This window comes from Fistularia commersonii, chromosome 14 (assembly GCF_037954325.1).
Source record: "Fistularia commersonii isolate RoL2024-O1a breed Wild chromosome 14, RoL_Fcom_v1.0, whole genome shotgun sequence".
Classification (NCBI taxonomy): Eukaryota; Metazoa; Chordata; class Actinopteri; order Syngnathiformes; family Fistulariidae; genus Fistularia; species Fistularia commersonii.
In genome coordinates this window covers 5,838,769-5,866,675 of record NC_141297.1, presented here as the reverse complement: position 1 = coordinate 5,866,675, position 27,907 = coordinate 5,838,769, and the positions used below count along the sequence as shown (strand labels likewise).

General features: G+C 45.7%; 1 protein-coding gene across 1 annotated transcript; it reads left to right on the top strand.

Annotated features, from left to right (window-relative positions):
• The first annotated feature begins 1,141 nt into the window (after positions 1 to 1,141).
• tamalin (trafficking regulator and scaffold protein tamalin) lies at positions 1,142 to 12,165 on the top strand. The gene is made up of 8 exons (XM_086159734.1): positions 1,142 to 1,528; positions 3,756 to 3,808; positions 5,066 to 5,120; positions 7,405 to 7,507; positions 8,635 to 8,728; positions 9,916 to 9,982; positions 10,694 to 10,760; positions 11,234 to 12,165. Exons 1-8 carry the CDS (start codon positions 1,325 to 1,327, stop codon positions 11,722 to 11,724), a joined length of 1,134 nt encoding a protein of 377 aa, XP_086015860.1. The 5' UTR covers positions 1,142 to 1,324; the 3' UTR covers positions 11,725 to 12,165.
• Positions 12,166 to 27,907: the final 15,742 nt, after the last annotated feature.

Sequence of the window (27,907 nt, the reverse complement as noted above, 5' to 3'; positions counted from 1 at the left end):
CAAGCGCTTAAAAAAATACATATATAAGAATGCATTATAGGTATTCTGAGCATTTTTCATGGGAAACTGCTGTTTTCTTGTCTCAACTCTGATTATCTCAGAATTAACTTCAAAGATTCAAAGTGTGTATTGTCATTTATAAATGTGTTTCCCAGTATAATAAAATTCTCACTTGTTGTCCATAGTGAAGCCAGATAGGCAGCAAAAAAAAAAACCCCAAACAATAAATAGTAAGCATATTTTTGCAAAGAAACATAGAGAGTATTAACAGGATGTGCACGTTGAAAGTAAGACTACAAATTGAAATGCAAACAGGTGTGTTCAGGGGATGGACAAGTTGAGAAAGTGCTGATCGACAGACGTCGAGCGCAGTTCTGGGTTTGCAAACTCACAACGTGCACGCTGTATGCAGACAGTTAAAAGTTCTTTTCCTCCCTTCAGGGGTCGCCACAACGACTCAACCTTCACCAACTAACTCTATTCTCTGTATCCTCTCCTCTCATACCAACTCACTTCATGTTCTCTTTCAAAACATCCATAAATCTTCTCTTTAGTCGTCCTCTGGGCCTTCTTCTTGGCACTTCCAACCCCCAGCATCATTTTCCCAATATCTTCGCTATGTACTCTGAACATACCATCTCAGTCTGGCCTCTCTGACTTTATCTCCAAAATTTGTACATGTGCTGTCCCTTTGATGGACTCATATTTTAAAGTTTGAGTTTTAGTTCATTTATTCTTATGTGTAACTATCTATATGTGTATGTGCAAATATAAATATATATATATCAATGAAGTATCAAGATTTTTAATTGTCATTGTGCAGACACAGCGATATTTTGCAATGATACATATATAAAACCACTTTCTTACTTTCATTGTTTTTATTTTCATTCTTTCTTTTGGATCTGTATTTTGTGTATGTCTGGACGGTGTCCTCGAGCGTTGAATACGGTACCTTTAATAACATGTATAATTATTACTAAACAATAATACTAACTGGAAAAATAATTTGTGTTTATAAATTATCGGACTTATTATGTAATGCATTAAAAATAAAAATGTTCTTCAGTTTTTTGGAGAAGTTCTTCTGTATATTTAATGCTGCAATGTCCGAGTGTGCCTTGGACGCGTCATCGAGGATGCAAGTCGGTCCCTCACAATGGGAAGCTCCGCCCACCGCCGCTTCCTAACAAACACTCAAACAAGTCAAACCGACTTAGCTGCACACAAAATACCGTGTCTTCCCGTTCGTCACTCACAGACTTCCCACTCTCTGCTTTAAAACCATTTTAATTCATTTTTTTAAGTTACTATTTTTCTCGGCATGACGTTCAGGCGGCTGAGGAAGGTGAACTCCTCGAGCGGCGGTCCGGAGAGCGGACCCGCGTCTCAGGACGGTGATATCTACTTCCCCTCCTCCAAGTCGGACAGCTGCCGGACGATGCGCCTCCCGCCGGGCTCCTCGGAGGTCTACAACTACCGGACCCTGGCGTACTCCGGCGGGACGCTGCCCCGGAACGTCAAGAAGGTGAGAAGGCGGGCGGCCGGTGCGCGCTCCCGCCGCCGCCGCCGGCGGGAGCGCGCAACGGACCGGGGCATCTCGTCCGTTCCAGTCGCGTGCGCCCAAGTCTATTCCTGTCACGTGGTTTGTTTTCAAAAATAATACTGCATGAGGGGGGTTGATTCTCTTTAAAAAATGCATATTTTTATCGATTTCAATATAATGTCAGCATCTAAGAGTTGAGAGTTTTTTTTTCGGTTTGTAAACTGGTAATTAAAACACACACACACACCACACACAGGACATGTTGGTATATTTAAAAAAAAAACAGGTCCAATTTGACTTTCAGAAGTGGGGTGTGGGGGGTATCATCTTTGCATGCATTTTTTTTTTTTATTGTCTGGGATGTTCAAGTTCAGATCTAGTTTGGCCCCCCTCATAAAAAGTCCAGGATCCTGGAGGCCGTTTATGTGTCCTCCTAAACGGGGGGGCCATCAGTTACCATGCAGGACCACCCAAAGACTGAACCGGCTTTATGCTGCTCCTCAGGTGGGGTCCGCCCGGCTCCCTCACCCCTGCCAGCATTTTTGATCTGATTATTTGACTTGTGGGCCAAACCAGCGGCAACAGCGGCGTCATTCACACACACCTGACTTCAGGTTGCGCCGTGGTTATTTATCAGTACGGGTGAATGAATGTGAAAATGTCAGAGGGGTTAAATGATACCGAGATGGATCCATTGGAAGTGAAGACACCTTTTCTTCAGTTAGTATTTTATCATTGTTAATGTAGACTTAAGTGGTAAAATTAATATGAAAAAAAAAACACACAAAGAAAAGTCCCAGGGCCACGCTGATGTTTAAAACAAACTACTTATTTTCATTGTGATGATAGCCTTGAGCAAACCCTCAAAATGCACGTATCGTTCTTGCACTTTTGCACTGCCAGTAGAGGACATAATCCCATAATAACATCAGTCAACAAGGTAAATGTCAACTAGTAGTAGTAGTAGTAGTAGTCGTAGTAGTTTACATTGAAAATATAAATGGGTGTTAATGATATTTTCAATTTGGAACTTCACAACATTCAACATTCATGCATTCATTCTTTTATTATCTATGCTGTTTATCCGCACTGGGCACTGACGCTGCTCTTTTGTTCAGTGGTATGATGTGTTGACACAAACGGCGTGACGATAATTAATCCGAGCCTCGATACCAATGAGTATTCAAATACCAATACCAGTTACCAGGATTGGTATCTGCCACAAAAAAATGTCCAGGCTGGTTGCATAACAGTGTTGTGGCGCTTGCACGGCTGGCGTGTGAGGTCAGGTGACAGCATTTTCCTGGCAGTTTGTCCCCCCCCCCCCCTTTTCCTGTCCTGGAGTCTGGCAGGAGAGCTCACTTCACAGGAGTGTAAAGGGAGCCACAGCTCTAGGTCTAGGCGTGCGCCGGCAACAACAGTGCATTGTGCGCACACAGGGATGGAGATCCCGCTCTGGCCTGCACCCCCCCCCCCCACTCCACCCCGTCTGTCTCTGAGGGTCTACGGGAATAAATGCGCCCTTTGAGGAGGGTGCGTGACAATTCTGTAAGTGTTGGGACATAAAGAAAGCAACATTTTGCAACGTGGAGAGGATGGAGGCACAAAGCAGCCCTTTCACTGGGGGCAGCATTTGAAAATGATTGAGTCGGAACAGAGGCGAATTGATTGTAAGTAATTTGGCGTAGCCCTTTCTGGACAGATACATTCCTTATTTGCTTAGGTGGAGCTGGACGCTGACCTGCTGTTGACACGTCCTCAATCAGGTTATTGTAGCATAAAGCCCAGTGTTCACCGCAGGGTCTTATGGGGAGTCTTTTGCAAGCCGGGGGATTTGCAAGAACCCCCCTTTTTGAAATAACAAAAACAAAAGAAACTTTACATTTAATACACACCGGTGTTTAAAAAAGAAAAAAAAAATTCTGGAGCCAGAGGTGCAGCTGATTCGCTGTGAAATCGAATCCTGAAACGATCATCTGAAGGGCTTGAGGTAAACAAAGAGTCGGCATGCAAGTCACTCTGTAACTTAAAAAGGGAAACTGGCACATGTGTGTGCCGCGTGGGACTCAACAGACCGGTTGCGTGTGCATGCGTGCGTGTGTGTGCGTGAGTGTGCGTGTGTGAGTAAAGAAGTTGTGGAGGGAGCAGGGGTGAAGCAGGTGACTGACACACTAACTGATAAATGGACTTTTATCTTTTTCCCCTGCAGGCTGGAGCACAGCAGAAGTGGAAACCCGAAATTAACTCACCAGAACCAGAAAGGTAACCCCCCCCACACACACACACACACACCTACACAAACACGCAAAAAAACATTCAGATCTTCCCACAGCTTTCAAGGTGAAGTTTCACTCCAAATATGAGAGGGGTTTTGCTTCTTCTTGTGGTGAAAAGGCAATGTTCTGTGATGCTTCGATACCCGTGAATTTGCATGGACTACATTTCCTGCTGCGTACAGGATTTTGCATTGACGTCGTTGGGGTCTGACAGAACCCCCCTACCCACACAGACACACGCTCAATATTCCTCTATGACGTCCAGGATGTCCCTCCAGACACAGAGGGACTTCTGTGAGGGGCATCACCGAGATGTGCATTTCAAATAAAGGCGCACATTAGAAGAGAGAATGCAGTATCCTGGGGTTTAATATTCAACATAGGCTTTTATTTTGAAATGGATTCATGAATTTGAACTCATTTATTTGGAGAGAGAGTGAGAGAATGGCGTCTTTGACATCACAAATATCCAACTCAACCATGTAAGAGAAATTGAAGCATCATAATAGCAAACAGCAAAGGCAAGCCACTTGTTTTGTTAGGAAGTTCAACTTGTTCGTCAAGTGTAAGAACTTGATAGGTCTGATTAGGAAGTTCGTTATTGCTTCTCAAATTGAAGTCTGCGCAACGACATTGTCCAGCTTGTGAAAGGCAAGATTCTCTTTCCTCCTCTTCCTCATTGGGAGCAAAGACGTCAAGCTCGGTGGTGTCTGTTTTGTACGTTCCCGTTGGAGTCGATTGGTGAAACTGATACGGCCCGAGGCATCACCACGCAGTGACAAAACCAGTCTTTAGTCCAGTTGCTCAGCCGCAGCTTATTATCTCCCATCGTTTGCTCCAGCGCCAGGTTTCAAAAGCGTTGTCTGAAACTTCCTGCAACTCAATGACATAAGCTGTCTCAGCTGACGGCCGATGGTTTCCTCAGCGCCGCCGCCGCTCTCATCCTGTCTTATGTCACGCAGTGACTACACGTCAATGTTAAAGACATTTATTGGAATCTACCCATAATGTCACACCCAGTGGCTCGCATTTACAAATACGCCACGGGAATTTCTGACACGCTAATAGTAATAACAATACATTTTATTAGAGGTGCTGTACTCGACACTCAAGGACGCCGCACGGACATTCACAAAAAACACAGATTTAAAAGAGTCAATGTAAATAGAAAAAATAAAAGTGGTAAATAATATTAAAATAAATTAATAAAATATTATGACATGTTTTTTTTTCTCTCATCTAGGAAGGTGGTGGCCCTGGAGAAGAAAGAAGAGGAGACGTTTGGCTTTGAGATCCAGGTAAGAGGATTAACAAGGAGGGAGTGGGATCTCTCTCCCTCTGGAGGGCCATTTAACAGGATTTCTCCCCCCGATAGGCCGCATCACTGTCAACAGATGATAAAAAACCCCTGAAAGACCCGAGCGTTTACATCCTCGCCTGTAAATCTCTTAATCCGTGCTGACAGGGGTAAAAGGTCGCGCATCAGTCAAATAACTCGCTTCAATGCCTGTCCCATGACTCCAGACGAGGTTTCCTTCCAGACATGTGCACTTGAGGCCGGAGCACTTTTTACTCACCATGCAATACCTGCTGCACTCGCAGCCGGCGGGCAGACAGATCCCTCGCACACACAGATGCCTCTTGTTGTTTTTGAAGCCCCCCCCCCCCCCCGGTCGACACCATTCCTTAAATAATTTGCCGAAGCGATAAAGTGGCGATCCAACCACATCTCCCGCGGCGTGGAAACCGCGCAGACCCTGGTGACCCTGGATTCGCAGAGGCAGACATCAAGGTTAATGCATGTCATTTATGAAAATTGTTCAAGCGTCGTATATTCATTGGATTTCTAAATCAACTGCTCGCTATCCCTCTCAGCTCTCGATGGTGACCCGATGGTTCAGTCTCCACGAGGACAAATTTGGCCAGTGTTGACACCCAACCTGCTTTTACCAATCCCCAAAATAAATGATAAGGAAGTATTAAAAAACATCAAACATTCACCAGTGCTTTGGATTAAATCAACACAGCTATATGGTCAGTTGGAGTCTCTGACAGCCGAGCGCCGCATTGACAAGATATATTGTTCTATTTATGGTTGTGATGGAGGTTTCCGCCCTTCCTGCCTGCCTGTGGCCTGAAGGAAGTGAGATCATGAGGCCCCCGTCCGACCGTCAGCAGAGAGATGTATTTGGAGTCTCGGGTTTCCTGGCGGTTTTCTTCCCCCGCCGCCCGCTGCATTAATGAAATACTGAGCCGAGCACGTAATAATAATAATATTTGCATGGTTACATGTTTGTCTATCGGACCGCTGAGGTCGGCAGCAAATACGCAGGCAGATCTTAATCGCCGCGCTCGTCCAAGCCGGATCCATTTTCAGAACGGATAATAGGAATAATATAATCGGAACACTTGAGAGGAAGAGATGGAAAAGCTCGACAGCCGGAATTTTGGTGGTTTAGAGCAGCTGACCGACGGGGGGGTGGGGAGGGGGTTATCTATGGCGGCAGAGGGATCCTGGCGTGACAGAAAGGAGGAAGCGCTTACAAATGCAACTGGAAGTGACACAGGGGTTACCGAGGCAACTGAATGTTGTGGCATTTTGACGCAGCCACCCGACAGCGGGGTCGGAGTCTTTTACATAACGGAAGGGCAGAGAAAAGTAAACGGCGGATCCAGGAATTTCCTCTTTACAACGGCCTGTGAGTAAATGGTGGTGTGATGGTATTCAACCCAAATAAATATCTAAATATTGACTCAACACTGACGGCAGGAAAAAGTAAATCAACATCAGCGGTATTTTCGCTGAAAGAATACTCCTGTCAAGTTGGTTCATGCAAATTTTAATTAGAAAAAAACAACTCACCACATGTATGAGAAAAACTGAATGTTAAGTAGTGTGGTCATTTATATGGCGCCAAAAGACAACACAGGCTGTAGAACCGCCATTCTTTAAAAATGACTGACAGAAACCCAAAATTCCCACGCAGAAAGCTTGGACAGAACTCAATGTGGGTGGCCTTCTGCCTCGACCAGTTGGGGTAGAAAGAGAGATGGAAAACAAGAGCATCGATGAAGGGACGTGAGCGCAGACGGGATAGGGAGAGCGGGACGAATGAGACAAGTGCATCATGGGATGTCCCTACAGCAGCATAACAAGAGGCTAGCCTAGGAGGCTAATGATAAGCTTTCTCAAAAAGAAAGGTTTCAAACTGTTTTTAAACAAAGAGATGGTGGGAAGGAGAGGGTAGGGTTTCTGTCTCATTGATTCATTTTTAAGACTAGAATGAAATTAAATGCACATTATGGAACGGTTTTAAACGCAAAAAAGACATGATCGCTTCTCCCTTTTTGTGGTTTGTGGCTCTTACAACACGAGAAAACTTCCACCAGTCATGTTCATTTCGTCATATCAGTTAAGCAAAGCCCTGTCGCTTTGCATGTTTGCGCCTAATCTCCGGCGCGATACCATCCAGCCACGGTTCATCTGCATTGCATTTTTTTTTTCATCCGGCCGACATCCGTCGCATTGTGCAAGACAACGCAGCGGCCGCTCTCACAGATAAACCTTCTTGTCTCTTTCAGACATACGGCCTGCACCATCAGGACCAGAACTCGGTGGAGATGTGCACGTTTGTGTGCAAGGTGCACGATGACAGTCCGGCGCAACTGGCGGGGCTGAGAGTTGGTGAGTCGCGTCGTATCGTCATCCCGCCGCCGTCGTCTCACCGCTCCTCTTGTTCCCCAATTTCCCTGAAATAGCCTGGAAAACCTTTTGAAATAGACATGATTGGGGAAGTAAGCGTGAGGCGGGGATCTCGGTTTAGCCCCGCCACTTCTGCTTTCGCTCAGATGGAGAGTGTCCATATTGTCCAAGTGTCGAGCTTGAAAAAAAACAAACAAACAAACAAAAAAAGTAGACGATGAAGTGCCGTCCCGTTGGAGCAGCGAAACAAGATAGAGAACCCTGTTGCATTCCCCGCTGATTCCCCCCCAAAACTGAGCAGGAATGCCCTCAAACAGCCTCCGCCATCACTTTCCAGTCAACAAACCAGTCTGGGAGCCGCTGCGCAAACCGACACATATTTGCCAGCTTGTCTCACCAACGTGCCAGATGGAGCGCAAGTGTTATTTTTATATGGTTTCCCTTTTGGCCCTCTTGAGAGCTAAAAAACTGTGCAGCGCGAGGCGACATCGAATGTGGAAAGAGGCTTCTTTTATTTCCGTCTCCTTCTTCTTTTTAAAGCTGGATGAGAAGAGGAGCCTCTGTGCTCGATGTCATGCCCCCGTCCGCTCTCCTCCTTTAAATTGTCTCTGGTTTTCAAACTCATGACTGCTCACCCGCCATTATGCGGCTGTCTGCTTTTTTTTTTTTTTTTTTTTTCTCGCCCCCGTCCAGTTTGTGTATGTCAAATGCAGTTTCACTTCCCGTGAATTCCTCTCGTGCTCGGCCCCATTGTTGCCGGGAACGCGGCTCGGGGCGGCGGTGGGGCTCCCGAGAAAAGGAATGGCGGCGTGTTGGCCTGAAGCCTTCGCAAAAATAACACGCGCACGAATCTTCACACCGTGTCTAATCAGTGTAAAGCGGAGCTCTCCTGAATAAACACACAGGAAGGGGTTCGGACGGCGAGCGGAGGGTTCCTCTTATGTTCAGAGCAGCTCGGCGAAGAGCCGCGCGCCACGAATACACATTTGTGCCGCACATGGCGAGCTCCGATTCAAAATCAAACAAGCCACTAAGGACTGAAGTGCATCCTGATGGCTGTTTGCTAAACCCAAGTTTGTGTGTGTGTCTGTGTTTGTGCGTACGTGCAGGAGAGACCATATCGAGTGTGAACGAGGCCCCCGTGGAGGGATTTCGCCACAAGGACATTGTTCAGCTCATCAAAGCTTGCGGCAACACACTCAGGTACTGAGATAAGCCATCGCTTCCACAACCTACGCGCTTTTCTTCTAACGTGCAACGATATGACTTTTGTGTTTGCCCCCTGGTTTTAAACGCAGTGTCATCGTGAGTTGCACTTTCACGAGGGATGGAGAGCCCGACGGCAAAACTTAGCAATTGCAGAAGTTTCGTTTGTAAGTTGCAAAGTGTGAAACATGTAAACAGGACCAGAAGACTGCATGTCTTGTTTCAAGCTTTCAGGAATTTCAGTTTGAAATTCTGGGATTATCCACGCTGCCTTCACTCATTCATTCATTCATCGATTCATTCCCAAATTTGCAGATACCATTCATCCTGCAGTCAGGGCTGCAGGAGGCTGGGGCTTTTCTCAGCTGTCATTGGGCAAGAGGACCACATATAGAGACAAACAACCTCTCACTGTCTCATTCGCAAGTCATATAGAGACAGAAAAACATTATAGACAAAAAAAGTGTATCCTTTCACTCATATTTCATCAGAAATGAAACAACCATTATCCCTCTTTCACACTGCACGCAGAGCCATACAACCATTATACCCACGCAAACTCCACATGCAGAGGCCACCAGTCGGGAATGAACCGGGGACCTTCTTGTCGTGAGGGGAAGCAGTAACCCATTGTATTGATGTTTGCTGTTTCCTTATTCAGTGGATGTAGCAAGCCAGTTACAGACGTACAATCAGCAAAGTGCGTCACTCCCACTATTTTCCATTGTACTTCAAGTAAAAATATCGAAACGTGATTATTGTCTGATTTTCTCTCTGACTTTCCACCGTGTGTAACTCGTGGCGGCATCGTAAGTGGGCGCCCTAATTCGAACCACGCCACCCCCCCCTCGCCCTCCCGCCGTCGCTTGTAAAGATTAAAAGGACAATTAGCGAGTCCTCGCCCGGGAGCTTTAAGAGCAACGGCGCTGGTGGCGAGGCCGGCCGCATCGAGAATTTACAGACTGACAGCACCGTGTTAAAACTCCATGGACAGAAAATGAGAGGTGAAGCTCGGGCTGAGCTCCGGCGTCCCGAGCTCGTAAAACAGCCGCCCGTCCCCGGCTCTTTAAAAAGGCCCTTTCATGCGCTGGAAGTTTTCTTGTAGTTTTTACACGCGCTTCCTGTTACACCCGCTAATTCGGTCGCCTCTGGTTTTCTTTTTTTTTTTTTCCCCCCACTTCAAGGCTGGAGACGATTTACAGCGACTCCATCAGGAAAGCAGAGCTGGAGGCCCGGCTGCAGTATCTGAAGGTGGGGTTTCTTCTTCTTTCTTTTCAAGTGGTCACTCTTCATGTATGTGTGTGTGTGTGTGTGTGTGTGTGTGTGTGTGTGCGCACATGCCTCTCGCTCTCACACAGTCTGCCGCAGGCCACATATAGCCTCTGCCCCTCCCCCGCTCCACCCCATCACACCTGTCTCCCCCACCTGTTGCATCGTCAGTTTTGCCCGGCAGTCGCCGATTCCTGCAGACATTCTTGACTCTGGGCTGTTCCAAAAAACCCGCCCGTTAAGTGCCTCCGGAGGACCGGCTTCCCCCCCTTGGAGATTACAGCAGCTGTCTGCCTCTCTAATCCACGAAAACCGCCCGCGACACTGCCGGCTCTCTGCGATACTAATCCGGCGTTTTTAAAGATTAAGGGGCTAAAGCAAACTGCTTTCCAGGCACTTGAGGGGCGGCGGATTTTTCTAATGAAACGCCGCCGCCCGGACAATCGTCCTTTCTTAAGTCTTGCCGCTCCCCGTTGTCGCACACAGTAATTCGTTCATTCTAACTTACTTAGAAGGAGTTTTTTTTCCGCCCATTTCACCTGCAATGAAGCGCTGGATCCTCCCCGGCAACTGGCGCCAATGATTCGTAACGTCACGTCTCTGATCCCGGGCGCCCTTTTCATGTGTCGTTTCGGCCGCCCGTTGGTGGTTTTTCCTCTACCGTCCCATTAAAGTCCTTCTCTCTCTTTGCAGCAAACCCTTCACGAGAAGTGGGATGAATATCGGTCGCTGATGGTGCAGGAGCAACGGCTGGTTCACGGTAGGTGACCCTCCCAGTCAGCATACACACAGACACACACACCCTCCATGTTTGTTTGTAGTTCTATCCGGTGCAGAGGCTTAAGCTCACAGAAAAGGCAAACACCAACCAACTCCTCCCATCCCCGCACAACTTCTGACATCTTAAATCATTAAGGATGGACGCCAAGAGTGTGGCTCTGCATCGGCCGCTTGTTTTCCATCCCAGATCTAGAATTAATTAAGAAAAAAGAAAAAGTTAGATTACATCTCTGCTTTCCCCCTCAGATTTTTTTTCCTGTCGCTTGAGCCAAACATACTGCAGCTCTTAAAACCAGGGAGCTGCTCCAGTAATTCTGGTTTTATTCCAAAATCCCCTCTGCCTCACGTTCCCTCTCGTTTTGATGAGCCGGGGTCATTTTGAGGTCGGGTTTAAGTAATTAGGTCAGTAAATCTCAGTCACACGTGTTCTAACCGCGGTGTTTTGAACCGCAGGGATCGTGATGAGCGACGCCGCCATCTACGAGTCGTTGGAGTCGGCGGGCATCTACGGCAGCCTGGGCGCCCCGAGCCCCGCCGCCCAGCGGGCCCTACGCTGCACGGGGAGCACCAGCAGCAGCGCCAGTTTCCTCAGCACGGCGACCGAAGACGATCCGCTCTACCAAACCTGTCTGTACCAGGCCGACGGCGCCGCCGACCCGGTCGCCGCCGCCGTCGAAGACAAGACGTTGGGCCAGCAGCCTCAGGAGAGGAAGCAGCGTCTCCGTCCGGCCAGTGAGCTCTTCACGTCGGCCAAGACGCAGCTGACCCGCAGCGCCAGCACGCGCAGCTACATGAGGGGATGCACGCCGTTGGGCCCGGAGGAGAAGCAGGGGGGGTTCAACTCCCTGCAGAGGAAGCCCAAACCCAAAAGCTTCCGCAGGCGCCTCCTCAAATTCATCCCCGGCTTGAACAGACCGCTGGAGGAGGAGGAGAGCAAACTGTGAACGGATGCTTTTTTTTCCAGACAAAAAAAATTCCAAAGAAAAAAGCGCAAGCGCTGACCAAAGTGTGAAGGCTGCGTTCCCGCGGCCCTCCGCCGTTGAGTGGATCGACCAATGAGCACCCGGCTGCCTCCAGCGGCCCCCTCTGTTCCAAAGCTGTACATACCTTTTTTTTTGTTTTTCTCTGTTGTTTAAGTTATTTATTTATTTTATGTTGGAGGTTGTTTTTTTGTTGTTGTCCTGTAGCGAGTTAAGGATTTTCCAGATTTTCCGCAATAAGTGAAGCGCCGTCGCCAACAAAAAAAAAAAAAAAAAGCACATTTCATAAGAGACAAGTTTGATACCTACTTTATATAATTCCGACTGATACCGTTTTATTTTATTTTTTCTCCCTCACTGCCAAAGAGACAGTTCCAGAAAATAAAACGAGGCATTTTCAGATTATACGCTTGATATTTTGTGCAGAACTTGCAAGAAAAGCCATGTTGTTCCACAAGCCACAACTGTTTTGTGGGAATCGTAGCTGCCAAACTTAAATTAGCACCCGGACCTCGAGCGTACACGCAATGTGTTTGTAATTTCCCGGTGGAGATGCGTCCCACTGCATGTGATGGGTTTAAATATAGAAAGCCTTTATAGTTCCACAAGTTCAAGAATGTTATCGCTGGGAGTTTTGGAGGTTGGAGTGTGGTTTGGGATTTTGCCGGCGCAAGGTAGCCAGAAAGAAGGCCGTTGTATCGTCTCTGACACACTTTATTGTCGAGAGGGAAGCGAAGAATGTTGAGAGAAAGGCATGACCCAGAATTCCAAACACAACCAGCTTTCTTTCAGTTTACTGCGGACAAATGCTGATTCCTCCTCTTCCACACTCCCGTATTCCCATGGCAGCTTCAGTTGTCCATGTCTCAGTGTGTGTGTGTGTGTGTGTGTGTGTGTGTGTGTGTGTGTGAGGGGGGGGGGGGGAGTCCTTCAGAGTCTTTTCATTCCTGGCTCCCAGCTGACCCGTGAGGTCATGGTGGTCACTCTCTCGGTTCGCCCGGCAGCGTTGATCCCTTTTGTCCTGCGCTTCAGGAGCATTGATGATGGTGAGGCATGGTATGTGCTCATGTGTTGGGGACGGCAACGTTTGGGGGAAAAAGGGGGGAAGGCGGGGGTCGTTACGCGAGCTCGTCGTTGCTTGAAACACCGGGTCCGAGAGAATGGGCTGTGTAACGAGGGGATGATTAGTCAAGATGATGGGACACAAAAAAAAAACAATGTGTGAAAGGGCCATTAGAGCCGACAGTTGGCGCTCGGCAATTAACACAGCTGGGGCCGAGGTTGGGGGTTTGGTAAAATGTTTGCATGTCAGCCCCCTGGATAAAAAAAATCCAATGTTGACCGAAGGCAGATGAATTTGTTTTGTCTGTGCACCAGTGTTGGCCAGCGTCTCAGTGACTGAGTTCAGTTTCTTCTTCCCTGACACAAGTGGAATTACTTACTTGTTACATTTTTCCACACAAGCCCTACGCCCCTTGTTTTGTTCCGCAAATCAAAAACAAAAGGGCCTCGGTTTTGGCCAAGGCGGCGATGCGATGCAAGATCAGCCTGTGGGGATGTTTACGAAGCTCTAACTTTCTACCTGCAATATCAAAACATTTTATATCCGTGTGTGTTTGTGTGTGTGTGTGTGTGTATAAATGTAACATGAAGCTATTTGGTGTGAGAGAAGAGTGCAGAAAAATTGTTAGATTAAGGCAGATGATTCGCTGTGGTGACCTCTGAAGGGAGTTCCCCAAAGGAAAGAAGAAAAAATAAAATTATTCATACCTAATGGCTATGAAAAAGGCAACCTAGACCAGAAAAGGAAAGGAAAATATATATGCATAAATGTGCCAAGACACCTGATTATATGTGTGTAATCAGGTGTATAATTATATAACATTATATATTTTAATTATTTGTAAATAGAAGATCGCTCTCAAAGGCAGAAGAAACGGTGCATTGATGTGACATGTTTTGGCAAAAAAAAAGCATCTCAGAATGACAACTTTGAACAACTGAATTTAGCAGAGAGCAGATTAATGTTAACCCAGAGGTTCAAAAAGCATTAAAAAAAATATTTAGATGAAAAGTATCGTAATGGAGGAGAACACTTAATTTTAGAGATTACAATCTTCCTGTTTTTTGTAGACATAATATCATGGCAAAAAATAAGTAAAAATTGAACACACTAGAGATCTTGATCACAGCATCAGTTATTTTGCCATTTCAATTACAAGTCAGCGAGAGAAGCACACACACACACACACACACACACACAAATACACAAATACACGCACTTTATGCAGCCGTTAAATCATCCAAACAAAGGAGAACAGGTTCGGCAATGTTGAGTGTAACAGGCTGAAGAGCTGTTTCTGAAGCGTGCCATGCATCGCAGCCTGTGTGTGTGTGTGTGTGTGTGTGTGTGTGTGTTTGTGTGTGTGTTTTGGGGGGGGGGTTGCCAGCTCTGATCGAATAAATGGATCCTTCCTCAGAAGTAGAGCGGAAGCTTTTCATATCTGGTCTCCAAGGCCTGCAGCTTCTTGATATATGTGCTGGTGATATGATCACACACAGGCCGCACTTTCTTAGTTTTAATCATGATTTTTTTAATCTCTACCTGAGAAACTGATGTTCATGCAGCAGAAAACATCACTGAGGATGGAAAGTCTGAGTTGTAAATCATGGGTTGGTTAGGGGGTCCGAGAGGGGGCGGAGGTCGATGAATCACTTCGGAACTGGCTTGGAAAGGGGGTTTCTCCCCGCAAGGATTTTTCTAGAGACACGGGATGTTTGTGACAAATGTGCTGGAAAGACACCTTAAAGATAACACGCAAGGTTAAAGAAAATGGGTGATCTAATGTTGCATCTGGCTACACGCGGCGGAGCATCTGGTCGGACGCCTGAAGGTTAACTGTCGTGAAAAAGAGTCTGAGGACGATTTCCGCAGATTTGTGGTTTGAGGACCGAAAGAAAACGACAGCGGCCAAACTGGTCTCTGTCTCTCTTTGGCCGGAGCGGAAATCCATCCGACGGGTTCACCGGAGACCCTAAACTGCCCAGACATTTGAATGAGAGAGTGAACCGAAGCTTGTCTCCATATGATTTGTGAATGAGGGAGCGAACGGTTCTGTGTCTCTGCATGTGGCGCTGGGATCGATCCAGGGTGAACCCCATCTTTCGCTCAATGGGCTCCAGCGCCCCCCGACTGCAGGATCAGCGCCTTCGATGACGAATGAATGAATTAAATCGTGATCCACTAAAGAAACACTCACTTATAGCCTGTCAGGTGAGGGGGGTCGCACTCCATTCAGGCACCAAGGCAAAGATGCCGGAGGCCGACAATCCCATCTCTTCTCGGCATGCTCATGATTATCTAATTTTGAGGGAATATTTCCTGATTTAAATGTCTCATCTCGTCAATTCACAGTTTTTTCTCAAATTATCTTTTGCTAAATCAAAGACTGGCCTGGAAAACAACTATTTCTATTACACAGTAAAGAAAAGATAATTCCTTGTCTAATTTTAAGGGGTGGGTTACGTTTCGTTTAGTTGAAAGCGTCTCACGGTTTCACTGCGGGGGGATTCGAACCTCTAGTTCCTCGCAGCGCCTCGCGTGTCTCCAGAGAGAGACCTTGAATGACTTCAAACCGCCCACGCGTGTAATAAAACACACCCACATTCACACACACTTGTACATTTATTGCCTGTTTGGGTAACAGGTGTGAAAGTTGCGTCTGAATATTTTATTTCTGGACACGGCTCATATGTCGCGCAGGGAGCGCGGCAGCTGCCGTCTCGCTGAATTTTACAAGAAGGGACGGGGGGTGAATGAAGGAATTATTTGCTCTTTTTTCACTCAAAAGTCAAACATCTCGGAGGGACAGTTTTCCTCGTAACCGAAGGCACATGTGACTGCGCGGTACGCGGCCCGGTGTTCTTCGCCCTGCCCTCAAAAGCATCGCTAATATGGCAGGTCTAAAAACAAAATTCAGTTGAAACGGTTTTTTTTTTTGATGTTCAAGTCGGGCCTTTTTTTTCCCCTTTTTTAATTTCCATCTGAAAAACGTTTGCACGAGATGCGAAAACATGTGCTGTGTGTTTGTGTGTGTCTGCTTTCTGTGAACAAAAGGCATTGAAGAGAATGTTCGGTTATTTGGTTCCTCTTTTTCATAATGCTTTTATAATGTTTGAGAACATGCAGTCTGATAAGGGACCAGCTGTCGCTTCCTTCCAGTTGATAGTCTCACACACACACGCAAACACACACACACATGCAAGCACACGCACACATACACACGCACAAACACGTAGATTCGGTTCTGTTATTGTTCAAGAGGACATTTCGTGAACCTCAATTTATTTCCTGAGGTTTAAACTTGTGACCTTTCAATCAAATAGCCATATGTCCCTGGGATGGAGATGAGATCATGCGCAGTTACCGTGGCGACTGAGGGCCTTGCGGTATCCCGTTGATACAGTGAAGTGAAACATCCCAACCTGCTACACCTGAACCCAAACTTTGATGCACCATTATTTCCTCTATTGTCACTCCCAGTCTCTCTTGAAATTCTTCTCTTGAAATTTAACTATCTTGTCGTTTAATGTCCATAAAAATAATTATAATAATTGTTAATAACTGTAAGATAATAGTAAAAATTATTTAAATTTTCATTATCTATATTTCCCAATTTACTATTTTCACTTAGTGATATATTATCATGATATTAATATATATATTTTTTTATTATAATATTTATAATCTATAAACAACTAAAGGCACATTGTGTTCTATTCTACTCTAATTATAATAAGTAGGATTTCTTTTGTGCTCTTTTGTCTCCTCAAGATACTTTACAATGCAGCAAAAGATAATCAAAATAGAAGAAAATACAATAGAAACACTGACTGAACTGGGTAGAAGCAGGTTTGAACAGCTGATTTGAAAGTTGGCAAAGAATCCAAATCCAGGAACTTCCAGAGGGGAGGAGGCGGCGGCGGCAAAAAGGCTCAGTAACCCCCAGAAAGTTGGGCGCTCGGTTCTGGTGACGGGTCGGGAGGTTGGAGCTGTTGGTGACGTGGCAGCTGAAATTTGAATATTTTGTAGTTTTTCAGCCTATATTGTAGTTTGGGAAGGTCAGCAGAGGGACGGCCATGGAGGACGACATGATAGAAGTCAAGTTTGGTTAATACTCGATTGCTCGCTTACCCTCGAAATTTTCATTCGCAGACCAAAACCTGAAAGGCAGAAGGACATTTTCACTGTCGTCGCCGTGCGCTTCCTTCATCTTGACCTCTAAGTATATGGTGGTAATCAATAATTTAGATCAATATTTTCCAAGTCTTTGCTTTACGACACACAATATCTAACGTTTTGATATTATTGCAAGTCTTTCAGTTTTTTACGGTGACGTAACACAATCAACAACCAACTGATGAGCTCCAACAAGACCAGAAACAGGAAACCTGGTGGACAAACAATCAGCAAAGCAATATTGGCAGCAGAGATGGTATTTGATGACGGCGTGGATGAACGGAAACGGCAAAGGATGTCCTAATCAGAGTGGACTGAAACTCGATGTAAGCAGATGGGAGATGATTGCTTTCCACGAGTCTATTTCCGAATCTTTTCAAAATCGTTGTTGCATGAGTAGCTTTATGCAAAATCATCCCAAAATCACAGCACCAACCGTTGGTCCGAGGTGTGTACTGTAGCTTTTCAGGTGTTTCCACAGGAGATTGTGGAACCGGTTGAAAACAGCTTCATTAAGCAAAACGGGACGTCCAGGTTACGCGATTCTGATTGGTCAGTTAAAGAAATGGCTATCTTATCACTTTTTATTATTGCATCATATCTGATATATGTTATATTTCATTTGAAACTGTCTAAACCTGTAATTTAAAGTAATAGAATGGGGGGAACTTGTGACGGAAGCCCCGGTTTTCAAGGATACACAGGAACAGTTGTCGTTTTTGCGGCTCTGTTGAACGTAAGGGTTAAGCGTCGAGCGTCTGTTATATAAAACTGCTGACAGCTGTGAGCGCGAGGGCATGTGTGCTCACAAAGACAGAGAAAGTCCTCAAAGACAATGGCCGGAAGTGTCGTGGGGTTTATCTCGAAGCACCGCGTCCTCCACTTGAAACCTTTTTCCCAGAAACTCTGCGGGGGGGGGATAGCCTGGTATTTCACACACTGAAGAAGACATCACCCGAAGCAGAAATACAGAAATCTACAGATTCATGAAATGGCTGATTCAACGTGCGCAGCTGCAGACGCCCGTGGTGGCAGAAAGTCCATCCTGTCTGCAAAAAAGGAGGAAGCGGTGCAACCGGCTCATGCTGGACGTCATGTGTTTACTTTCTGATAATAAACAAAAATGGCCGGTTCTCCCACCACGTCGAGGGTGGGAAGGTAGGAGGCGAGCGAAAACGTGCGTGGCGTGCCTTGAAGGAGGTTCAGGGATGGAAGCGGGAGTGTCCGGGGCCTCAGGAATGCTGTGAGGCTGTAGTGTTTGTCCAAGAGGCGAGAGGATGTTGACTCACCAGGATTCTGAGAGCCAGCTGGCCTCCTGGAGAGCAGAGAACCAGAGAAAGAGAGAGAGAGGATGGAGGCCAGAGATACTGCCTTCCCAGAAAACATCATGTTTGCAGTCAGACCGAATTATCTGGCGTGGTCATGGTGGTGGTGGTGGTGGGAGTGACGTCACACCAGGTTTCATTTTGACTTTATAACAGAAATGACCTTAGAAACAGGCGAAGCGACGAGATCTTGACTGGTGGCGTCTATGAAATTGAATGTGACGCGATCCCCCCCCCCTCGCCTCTCAGCGACGGCAGAAATGAATCACCTGCTCGAATGAGTGTGTTTTTCATGTTTCTATTGGGATCAGTGACATTTAAATGACGATATCAAAAATTGGCTCAACCGACTGAGCAATGGGAATTTTTTTTTTTTTTAATACGCATCAGGAAAAGGAGGAAGTCTGTTTGTCTGCTGCGGTTTCTTGGCTGCTGCTTCTTTTTTTTTCCCCCTTTGTCCTCTTCTACTTCTTGGTTTGGATCACATTTTGACTACAGTTCATCTCACAACATGTTTCTATTTCCTTGCTTTTTTTTTATTTTTGTCTTTTCTGCCCAGTTATCTGAAGGTAAAAAGTGCAGTGTAATGTTAGCTAACAATGGAAGCAATGGGCTGGTATCATCTAGTATTAGCTATTTAATTTAAAATCAACTTGCAAAATTGCTGATACCTTTTTTGTGTCAAACCATCTGTTGCACATCCTGCCGAAGAAAATATTATATAAATATATATATATATGATATGAATATATCATATAAATATTCTAGATGACTTTTAGAGCATAAACTATTGTTTAGTTGTAAGATGCACTTATAGAAGTATATTCTTGACATTTACTGTGACTAGGAATGAATGAATGAATGCATGAGTGGATTATTCCACAAACTAAATTACCCTTGGATGAAGCAACATTTGGACATATAGTTGTGGAAAGTTGGAGTGAAAAGTATGGTGAAATTACGCGATAATTAGCCATTTAAAGTCGGCAGTAAAAAAAAAAGAAAAAAAAAAGCCGGCAGTAAAACTCGCAGGGGGAGGGTCAAAGGTCACAAGAATCCCCAGCCCCTTTTTTCTAATACAACACTGTCTAAACTAATGTTTTCAAGTTGGTTTTTTTTTGACATCTTTATAGACATGAAGTTTCATGACAACCCCCACAAACCTTATGACGTCCAATGACAATCCAAAACAGATATTTGAAACTAACTATACATTTCATCCATTTTGCATAGCAGCTTTGCTGCCATCGGTGTGTGTGAATGGGTGAATGCTGTCTGGTGTAAAGCTGCAAGGTCTTCATATTTTTAGGCCCTTTACCTACCAGCGAAAATGTCACAGTGACACTGACCCTCAATCAATTGCAGGTGCAGAATAAGAGGGAGGCACACACACACACACACACACACAGCACACAAACAAGCCTTGCTAGCATTTCTGTGCTTTCTTCAGTACTTGAATTGATTCATTGAGTTGAGAGTCGCAGTGTCCAGCAGCAGAGAACATGTAAGTAGAAGTGTTTTGGTCACACTTGATGCATTTGTTGTTGATTGGATCTGTACCTGTACACCTCACATGTACAAAGTACCAAACCATTTTATTCAGCTTTTTTTTTTAGAGCTGTCATTTTCCCATTCAGGTTGTGTTGTGTGCAAATCAGACTGAAGCTGTGTCACGTTGAGAAAAATACTACATTTTCTCCAAGGTGATTTCTGCCTCCAGGTATATCAGATTTTGAATGTGAGTGTCGACCGTCGGGTCAGTTAAAAACACGACCGGCGGAAACGCTGAAACGCTGACAACAGCAACGCAAATGTCACAAAATGACATGTTTGGATCATGTTTTGGAGGGGTGGGGGAGGGGACACCGGCATGGGAAATTATAGACCGAGCTAAGCTAATGTCAGTGCAGGAATTTTCGACGTGCAGAGCTCTAGCATTTTCACAAGTGAGATTTGCTACATTTCAATTTCATTAAAAAGCGTCCAAGCGCAAGCGCAGCCGCCCGAAGCTTTTATCCATTTCCATCTGAGTGGCAGCTGTGGTTGTAATGCTTGACATTTCTCCACCGCTCTCTGTAAAATCCCTCAATCCCTGTCTGGTGCTCCAAGGCGAGGCCTCGTATTGTTCAGGGATTTCTTCGGCATCAGTGCAATCAGCCCCGAACCTCCTCATCAAATCTCTCCGCTTATTCTTAAACAACTGGCTTCTGACCTTGAGCGAGTCCAGGAAACTCCAAGACATTAATACCATTTTTTTTTTTCATCCGCCGACTGTATCTGGAAAAACAAGAGGAAATTCATTGAAGAAGAAGAAGAAGAAGAAGAAGAAGAAGAAGAAAAACAGAAGTTTTAGATGAAAAGAGGCCAAAGTCAGCCAATAGGAGTGACTCACCAATGGCAAGTGTCCCAGGCCTGGAGACGACTCAAAACAAAAGCACCGGCGGTCCAGTTGCCGGGGGGCGGCAGGGGCCTTCGGGTCTGCGAGGAGTTCCTGGAGGGTCGTCGGGACGCTGCCTCCTCCTTTCTGGCTCCGGCGGCGGGGGCCTCACGTAAGGCTTCCTGCCTCCTTTTCCTGTGAGACTTCGGAAAACATTCCCCCGCCCTCGTCAGAGCCTCTGCTGAGAGTCGGCAGCGGTGACCTCGGCGACATCCCGTGAAAAAAGCAAAAAAAAAAAAAAAAAAACAGAGAGAGGGAGATGCTAAACCAATGTGCGAATAATAACGAGATGTTTCCCGTTTGATCTTGTTTTCCCCTTCGCACATGTGTTTCCAGTTGTTTTCCTACAACGGCGGAGAGTAACAGGGAATGCTTTACACGAGCAGTTCGCGCAATTACTACTGCTTTCTCTGTTTATTTAGGTCTCTCCATGGCACTGAAGTAAAAAGTTTAATTTAATAAAACAAGCAGATAATCATCATGGATATCAATCTGAGGACCGGACAAGATTAAAGTGGCAAAACATTAAAAAAAAATTAAAAAAAAAAAAGATAAAGAAATTCAAAACTGATTGGAGCAAGTAATAAAACCTTGAAATTGGCATCTACATTGGTATCTACAAAGTATCTACAAGTTTCTACAAAGTAAATAAAACCGAGTAAAGTAAAGTTCAGAGTAAAGTACGGAAATATGGATCTGTATTGATAGTACGAGTCACGTTTTTAAAATCTAGAAGGTAAATGATGTGACTTGTTGCACTTTCTCACAAGAGGATTTCAAGAAAACCTGGAAATTAGTCATTAAGAGCCTTTGTCAGGTCAAAGAAGTCGTGGCTGTGAGCTCATATCGTTAGTCAACAAACCAATGACGGGAAGTTTCCCGCCTCGCTGGATGCCTGATGAAACATCACATGAGATTGGAAACTATAGCGGTTATTTTCTGGTGTGGATAGCAGACATGTTAGCTAAAACGCCCGTACATTTAGCTTGAGCAACTGAGCTTGACTTGAAATCTTGGATTTGAACTGCCGTAAGTCCTGAACTATAAGTGGCTACTTTTTTCACATGCTTTGAAAACTAATTTATGGAGTTTTGCTGCCAAAACATTTGGCTTCGTCACATCAGACCGATTAAATTATCGTGAAATCGTGACAAAGTGGATGGATGGATGAACTATTCCTTGTGTTATCTATTCGAAATGTTTTCATCAGCCGTGCTACAGGCACTGTTCGAAAAAAATGTCAACGTGGATGTTACGTTGCGTTGAGCGCAGAGAATGCGTTTACCATTTTTTCCACACTATAAGGCGCATTGGATTATAAGGCGCACCTTCAATGGATTGCCTGTTTAAAAACCGTTTTCAAATATAGGGCGCACCATATCATAAGGCACAGAGAAATAGAAACTACTGTAGAAGCTGAGGTTGCGTTATGCATCCACCAGATGAAGCTGCGCCAAAGGGAATGTCAACAAAATAGTCTGTCAAACATTATTAATAGAATACAAACCAACGTTCTGACAACTCTGTTCACTCCCAAAACAAGTTAGTGCATTCACAATACAGTACCGTATGTACTGGTAGCCCTTTCCGGTATTTGCGCCGCTTCGTTGAAAACAATGTATTTCCAAATCCATTTGTCACAGTTCAAAATGTTTCATAAAGCGAAAGCACCGCCTGTAAATTCATTGATGTTTATGTCGCTAGCTAGCGCTGCTGCCTTCATTGAAGGCATGAACAACCTACTGTTCGAGTTCGTCCTCAAACTGAGTCCATCTCGTTCTGTTTCCTCGGAAACTGTTCAGTCTCCTTAACTCAGCGCAGGTCATCTTGCTTCTTCCTCCACTTCCGTACCATTGATTCATTAATGTTGAATTCTCTCGGTGCTGCTCTATTCCTGTGTTCTACTGCGTGACCGATCGACTTGAGTCGTAAGCGTGTTTCTTGAAAGGTGCCATTTTGGGGTCTTTATTCACACACAAGTGGTGCGGGACTGGAATTCCCCTTTGCTGTTTTTACCACTGCTTTTTCGGCGACTCCCCCTGACAACGGTAGCCATAATCAACAAATATTGATCCATATATAAGGCGCATCGGATTATAAGACAGGCTGTCGATTTTTGAGAGAATTAAAGGCTTTTAGGTGGGCCTTATAGTGCGGAAAATACGGTAATTGAAAGTAAAAAAAAGTTTCTGTGTCACATCTGTGTACATATCTCATGTTACAAAGTGTCCACCTGCGGCTCATAGACAAGTGCGCCCAATAGTCAGGTGATCTGGATCCGGGAAGCCAGGATGCCAGACTACTGGGGACGACTGTGGGGGGGAGTTCAGCGTCTTGAGCCGATACCTTTCTGAGCCACGGCAGCCCTTAGATGAGCTAAGATACAAGCTATTTGGTGAATATTTGGATTTTGAAGTGGGGTGCATCAGTGATGGCTTGCAGAGGAGAACCGGGTCCTATCAGCCTCCTACAATCCACCCATGCAGACCCGCCGTGACCCCGAGCATCCACTGCCCGGTGCAGCCGGTCCAGTGTGTGTGTGTGTGTGTGTGTGTGTGTGTGTGTGTGGCCCCCAGTGTGGGCAGCCAGTGAGGGAGGAATGTGAGAGTGGGAAGGCTCAAACGGGGGACATTCTTCTGACCCACAAACGGATGACAGAAGCCATTCTTGTCCCCCCCCCTGTGTGACAAAGACAAGCGTGGAGACAGAGCTCATTATTCAAAGCGAGGGCCCGTGATGAAATGTCTCAAGTGACAGCCGAGGTTTGCGTCACCACGGTTTTGTAGAAAGGGTTATTCTCCAGAATGCAAATCTGAGCACGAGATATACCAATTCCAGGTTATCATTTCTCACACTTTCATAGTCTCCCTTCCATCAATACGATTATATTCGCATTTTTTCTCTGCGCTCAACGTTCTCTATTTGTACATTTTCTTCCCTCAATGTATAAGTAATATTATTAGTAACTTCAATTTATACTGTGACATGATCTTGCTAATTATCTTTCCAGGGTTTTTAGTGATAGGGGATCCGTGCATGGTGGATTACAAACAAAAATATGAAAACATGAGTAAATGTAAGCCACGTGGTGCCAGAAAAACAGCAGATTGACGAGAACAGGCTTAAGAACCTGTGGCTCCTCCTAGTGGAGGAAGGGGACGGTCAGTCCACGATCCCACGGCCCCACGGCCCCACGGCCCCACGGGGTCAGTGATGCCCGGATGCTGCCCTCTAGTGGCCAAGATATGTAGGTGACAGATCCTCACCTCACTTTCAATCTCTGACCTTAAAATTGGACGAAACGTCAATCAGAAATTTCACTTTTCTTAGTTGGCTTCCAAAATGAGGGAAAAGCCTGTTTACATGTCAGGTCAGATTTCTTTTTTTTTAGATCTTTTTCTTTTTCTTTTTCTTTCCACGTAGAGCAGGTCTGGACCAACACTCTTTCCTGCGATTGACAGAAACCCAATTTTTTGAGCGAAGAGGCTTGGATGGATCCTGAGGCTGTCAGACTTTTTAATTCCTCTCCCTTCAGCCCCAGGAAATCTTAAAATCTTGAACCTTAAAAAAAAAAAAAAATATCACCCACTTACTGTAAATTGTAATAATTTATCTGTGTATATGTTCATAACTGCGCAGCATTCCATAACAGCTACATGTACAATATTTTTTCATACTCTTGTGCACTCTTTATCTTTCACTTGGTACTCAAGACCTTAAGACACTTTATAGTTTTCACTTTTTACTTAAGACCCTTTATAGTTTATTTGTATTTCTTATTCTCCCTTTTCTTTACTGTTTATACACTTTTGTACTATTATTTATTATTGTTATATTTTTCCGGCACAACAATTTCCTTCAGGATAAATAAAATTGTTCTCATTCTCATTCTCATTCTCATTCTCATTCTCATTCTCATTCTCATTCTCATTCTTATTCTTATCATTAATATCCCACCTAAATGTGGGCAGCCTTCTGCCTTGACTGGCTTGTTTAGGAAGAGAGAGAAGGATGGAGCGATAGAAAAGAAAGCGTGTGATAGAGACAGAGTAGGATGTGATGGCTGGGACGTCAGTTGCTGTGGCTGCTTTTCATTGGCGTTTTGGCCGAAACACGTAAATAAACCGGCTCTTTCCCCAAGTACGAACCTGCCCCGGTCGTCCAGACCAAACAAGGTTACCACCACTTTCCTATTTACGATGTACATCCAGATGTAACTTCGTGCACCTCGTCTTGCGCAACGGCCCCGGGCCGTCCAGTAGTGAGCAGCATTTTCCAACAACAACACGAATACCAGTTTCAGGACCTCATTTCCACATCCTCGTTTTCTCTTTTTCCATAAAATGCAAGCCTTTTGCCGCCCAGAGTTGTTCTGTTTTGTAAGAAATGATGAAAACAAATGCTGCGTTAGGGTTGATTCAATCTGTTTCTGTTTATCCGGAAGCCCCGTTGCCTAGAGCTTACCAAGCATTCGCCGTTGACAACCTAACAAAGTACTTTCTTTGTGCACGACCACTAAGTGTCAAATATCGACATCTGAACACCAGTCAGAATGCAGGGCCGACTCTGCTACGGCCTAAAACTGATAGCATTTCCCCGGTCCGTCTTTTTCCATTCGTTTCAGGTAGCGGCCGACTTATTTTGGTGTTCCTTTTGGTAGGTGCGTACTTCCAGCGACCCCTTGGGTGAAATCGCCAAACTCAATAATGTCGAAGCCTCGTTTGCCGTGTAAGACTCTCGCGTACTGTTCGGAACCGTCTTCTTCATGTTTTGTGCATTCTGTTCCGGAGGGGTGGGGAGGGGATCAAAAGTCAATTTTAATGGCCCGGTCCCAAGTGGCGCCAAGTGCGTGACCTCCTCCTGTTTCTGCACTGGTCAGCAGAAATCTTGGAGCACTGAAGTCACCGCAAGCATGCGACATAAAGTATCACTTGTTCCGGCCCTCCGGCCCTCCGGGCCACCGGCCCTCCGGCCTCACATTTAAGTTGCCTAAGAGTTTGATCCGAAACATCGCCGAAGTGGTTGCTCTGAAAAAAGTTTGCACCTGCCTTGGAATTTTGAAACGGGATCTCGTATTTTTATGTGTTTTAGGTACAAGATGTGATAAACGTACGACGTCTGATCCGCCGGGCCGGAGAGCGGAACCCGATAAGGACAGCGGGGACTTAAGCTTCCCGGCGGAATGTGAGAGTGATACAAAACTGTGTCACGCGTCAGGTCAAAAAAAGGGGAAGAGTCACATTAGACCCAGTCATGCTTTCATCATGGCAGGACAGCGCCTCCGGATACATTCCACGGCCTCCACTTCCTGTTATTTGGCAACTTTGGGGGTAAAAAAAAAAAGGCAAACAACAAAAGAAAGCGCTATAAATGTCCTCGCCAACTCAACTCTCCCTTTTCGCAATTAAACATTGAGACGTAAATATGAACAACCAGACCGGAACACACTGAGTGTCACAAGTGGGACTCGTAGGTGGCTGGGACCATTTTAGCCTTTCATTTAAACTCCCCCTTTTTTCTGTGAATTCCTTTTTTGGGACCATTTTTGCTAAATTTACAGAGATCAGACAGAAGAAATTCACTTAAGAATGTTTCAGGCTTATTAAGACCTTCAGATCGGAGCCACGTTTCGGTACAAATCCGGTCCAAAATGTCTGCAGACATTCCCGGAAAATATTCCCCTCCGGGTTTCCTGATCTAGTGACTTCTTTTTTTATTATTTTTTTTAAACTTGATGTTACCATGGTGATATCAGAAGGCAGGGGGAGTTGTCTCAGCAAGTGATGAGCCGGTAAACGGTAAACCAGACCTTTTCTCCACTCGAGGGCGACAGAAACAAGTTGTGAACACACAGCAAGGACGGGGCCATTCATCGGGGTTGGATTAAGTCGGGCTAAATTAGCATTAACTCTGCTGACAGATGGCAAAAACCCCGTCTCGCAGGCTTCAGTCAATGCAGACGCGACGTACGATCGCTTCCTGGGGGTTTTGCTTTTGCCTCCCCGAGCCATCCAATCCTCTTTTTACGAGCGCTCGTAAATCTGACCTTTGACAGAAGTTTCAGTTGCTCATTCAGATCCAGCCATGTGATCGTCTATAATGGCCACGGGTGCGATTAAGCCTCCCAAATGTATTCCATGCATGCATGCATTCGCTGATGTCAAGGCCCCGTCTAAGTCGGTGATATTTTGTTTACGATCGGGGGTGCAAGACTTCGGTTATCTCTGGCAGCGTCAGCAGATGTGTATGAGCTCAAACTCAAAAGAAGTCGGAGCCCTGCTTCATGACACCGATTTCACACGCGAGAAAACGAATTCTTGCGATCAGCATCCGGAGGCTGCGTCACGAGGGCCCCCCTGTGGGACAGATTTACAGTCTTTGGTCATTTTACACTCCCAGGGCAGGTGCAGTGATGTGAGGGTCCGTCGCAGCCCGCCCGCGGTCGCAGCTAACAAAATAAAGTCTATATTCAGCGGGGACATCACCAGGCATTAGGACAAGTATTTGTAAACGGGGAGTTGCGGCCCAAAGGTTTTAACCCTCCTCGCCAGCGGGTGGCAGACCACTCTTGCTTTCTGGCGGCGGCGGAGTTTCCCCGCCGTCAGCAGAACGGACTTTTCATTGATGAATTAGAAAACAAATCAAACATTCGATTTGTGGCTTCATTGTTGGAAAGACGTGGCTCCGGGCTGAGTGTGAGCGGTTGGTGTTGGGGGGGTCTAGGGTTTCAACTAACACCCAACTATGGGTGTGTGTGTGTGTGTGTGTGAGAGAGAGAGGGATTACTGCACTGTAAAAAAAAAATGACATTTCAATTCAGCTGCCTCTAATAGTTTGGAGGCCTTCATTCCCAACAAATTGAAAAACAAATAACCCCTACAGAAAATATTGAAAGCGTGTTATCGTTTCACGTAGAAGCCAGCGAGCAGAAACAGACAAGGAGGCGGCAGGTAGGGTGACAACAGAACGTCTTTTATTAGTTCACCGACAGTTGGCTGCAGTCTGGCAGCGAAGCGGGGGGTTAGGGAGGGAGGATTTCCAGGGGACGAAGCTTGGCAAGGGGGGGAGTTTTCCGGAACGGGGTCTGGCAGGCGGATGTGATAACAGGTGAGGCTGGTTAACAGGTGGAGGATCCAGGACGCGGCG

Coding starts and splice junctions, on each gene's coding strand:
- tamalin (XM_086159734.1), top strand. CDS start 1,325: ATGACGTTCAGGCGGCTGAGGAAGGTGAACTCCTCGAGCGGCGGTCCG. Junction 7,508..8,634: donor ACTGGCGGGGCTGAGAGTTG/GTGAGTCGCGTC, acceptor GCGTACGTGCAG/GAGAGACCATATCGAGTGTG. Junction 10,761..11,233: donor GGAGCAACGGCTGGTTCACG/GTAGGTGACCCT, acceptor TTTGAACCGCAG/GGATCGTGATGAGCGACGCC.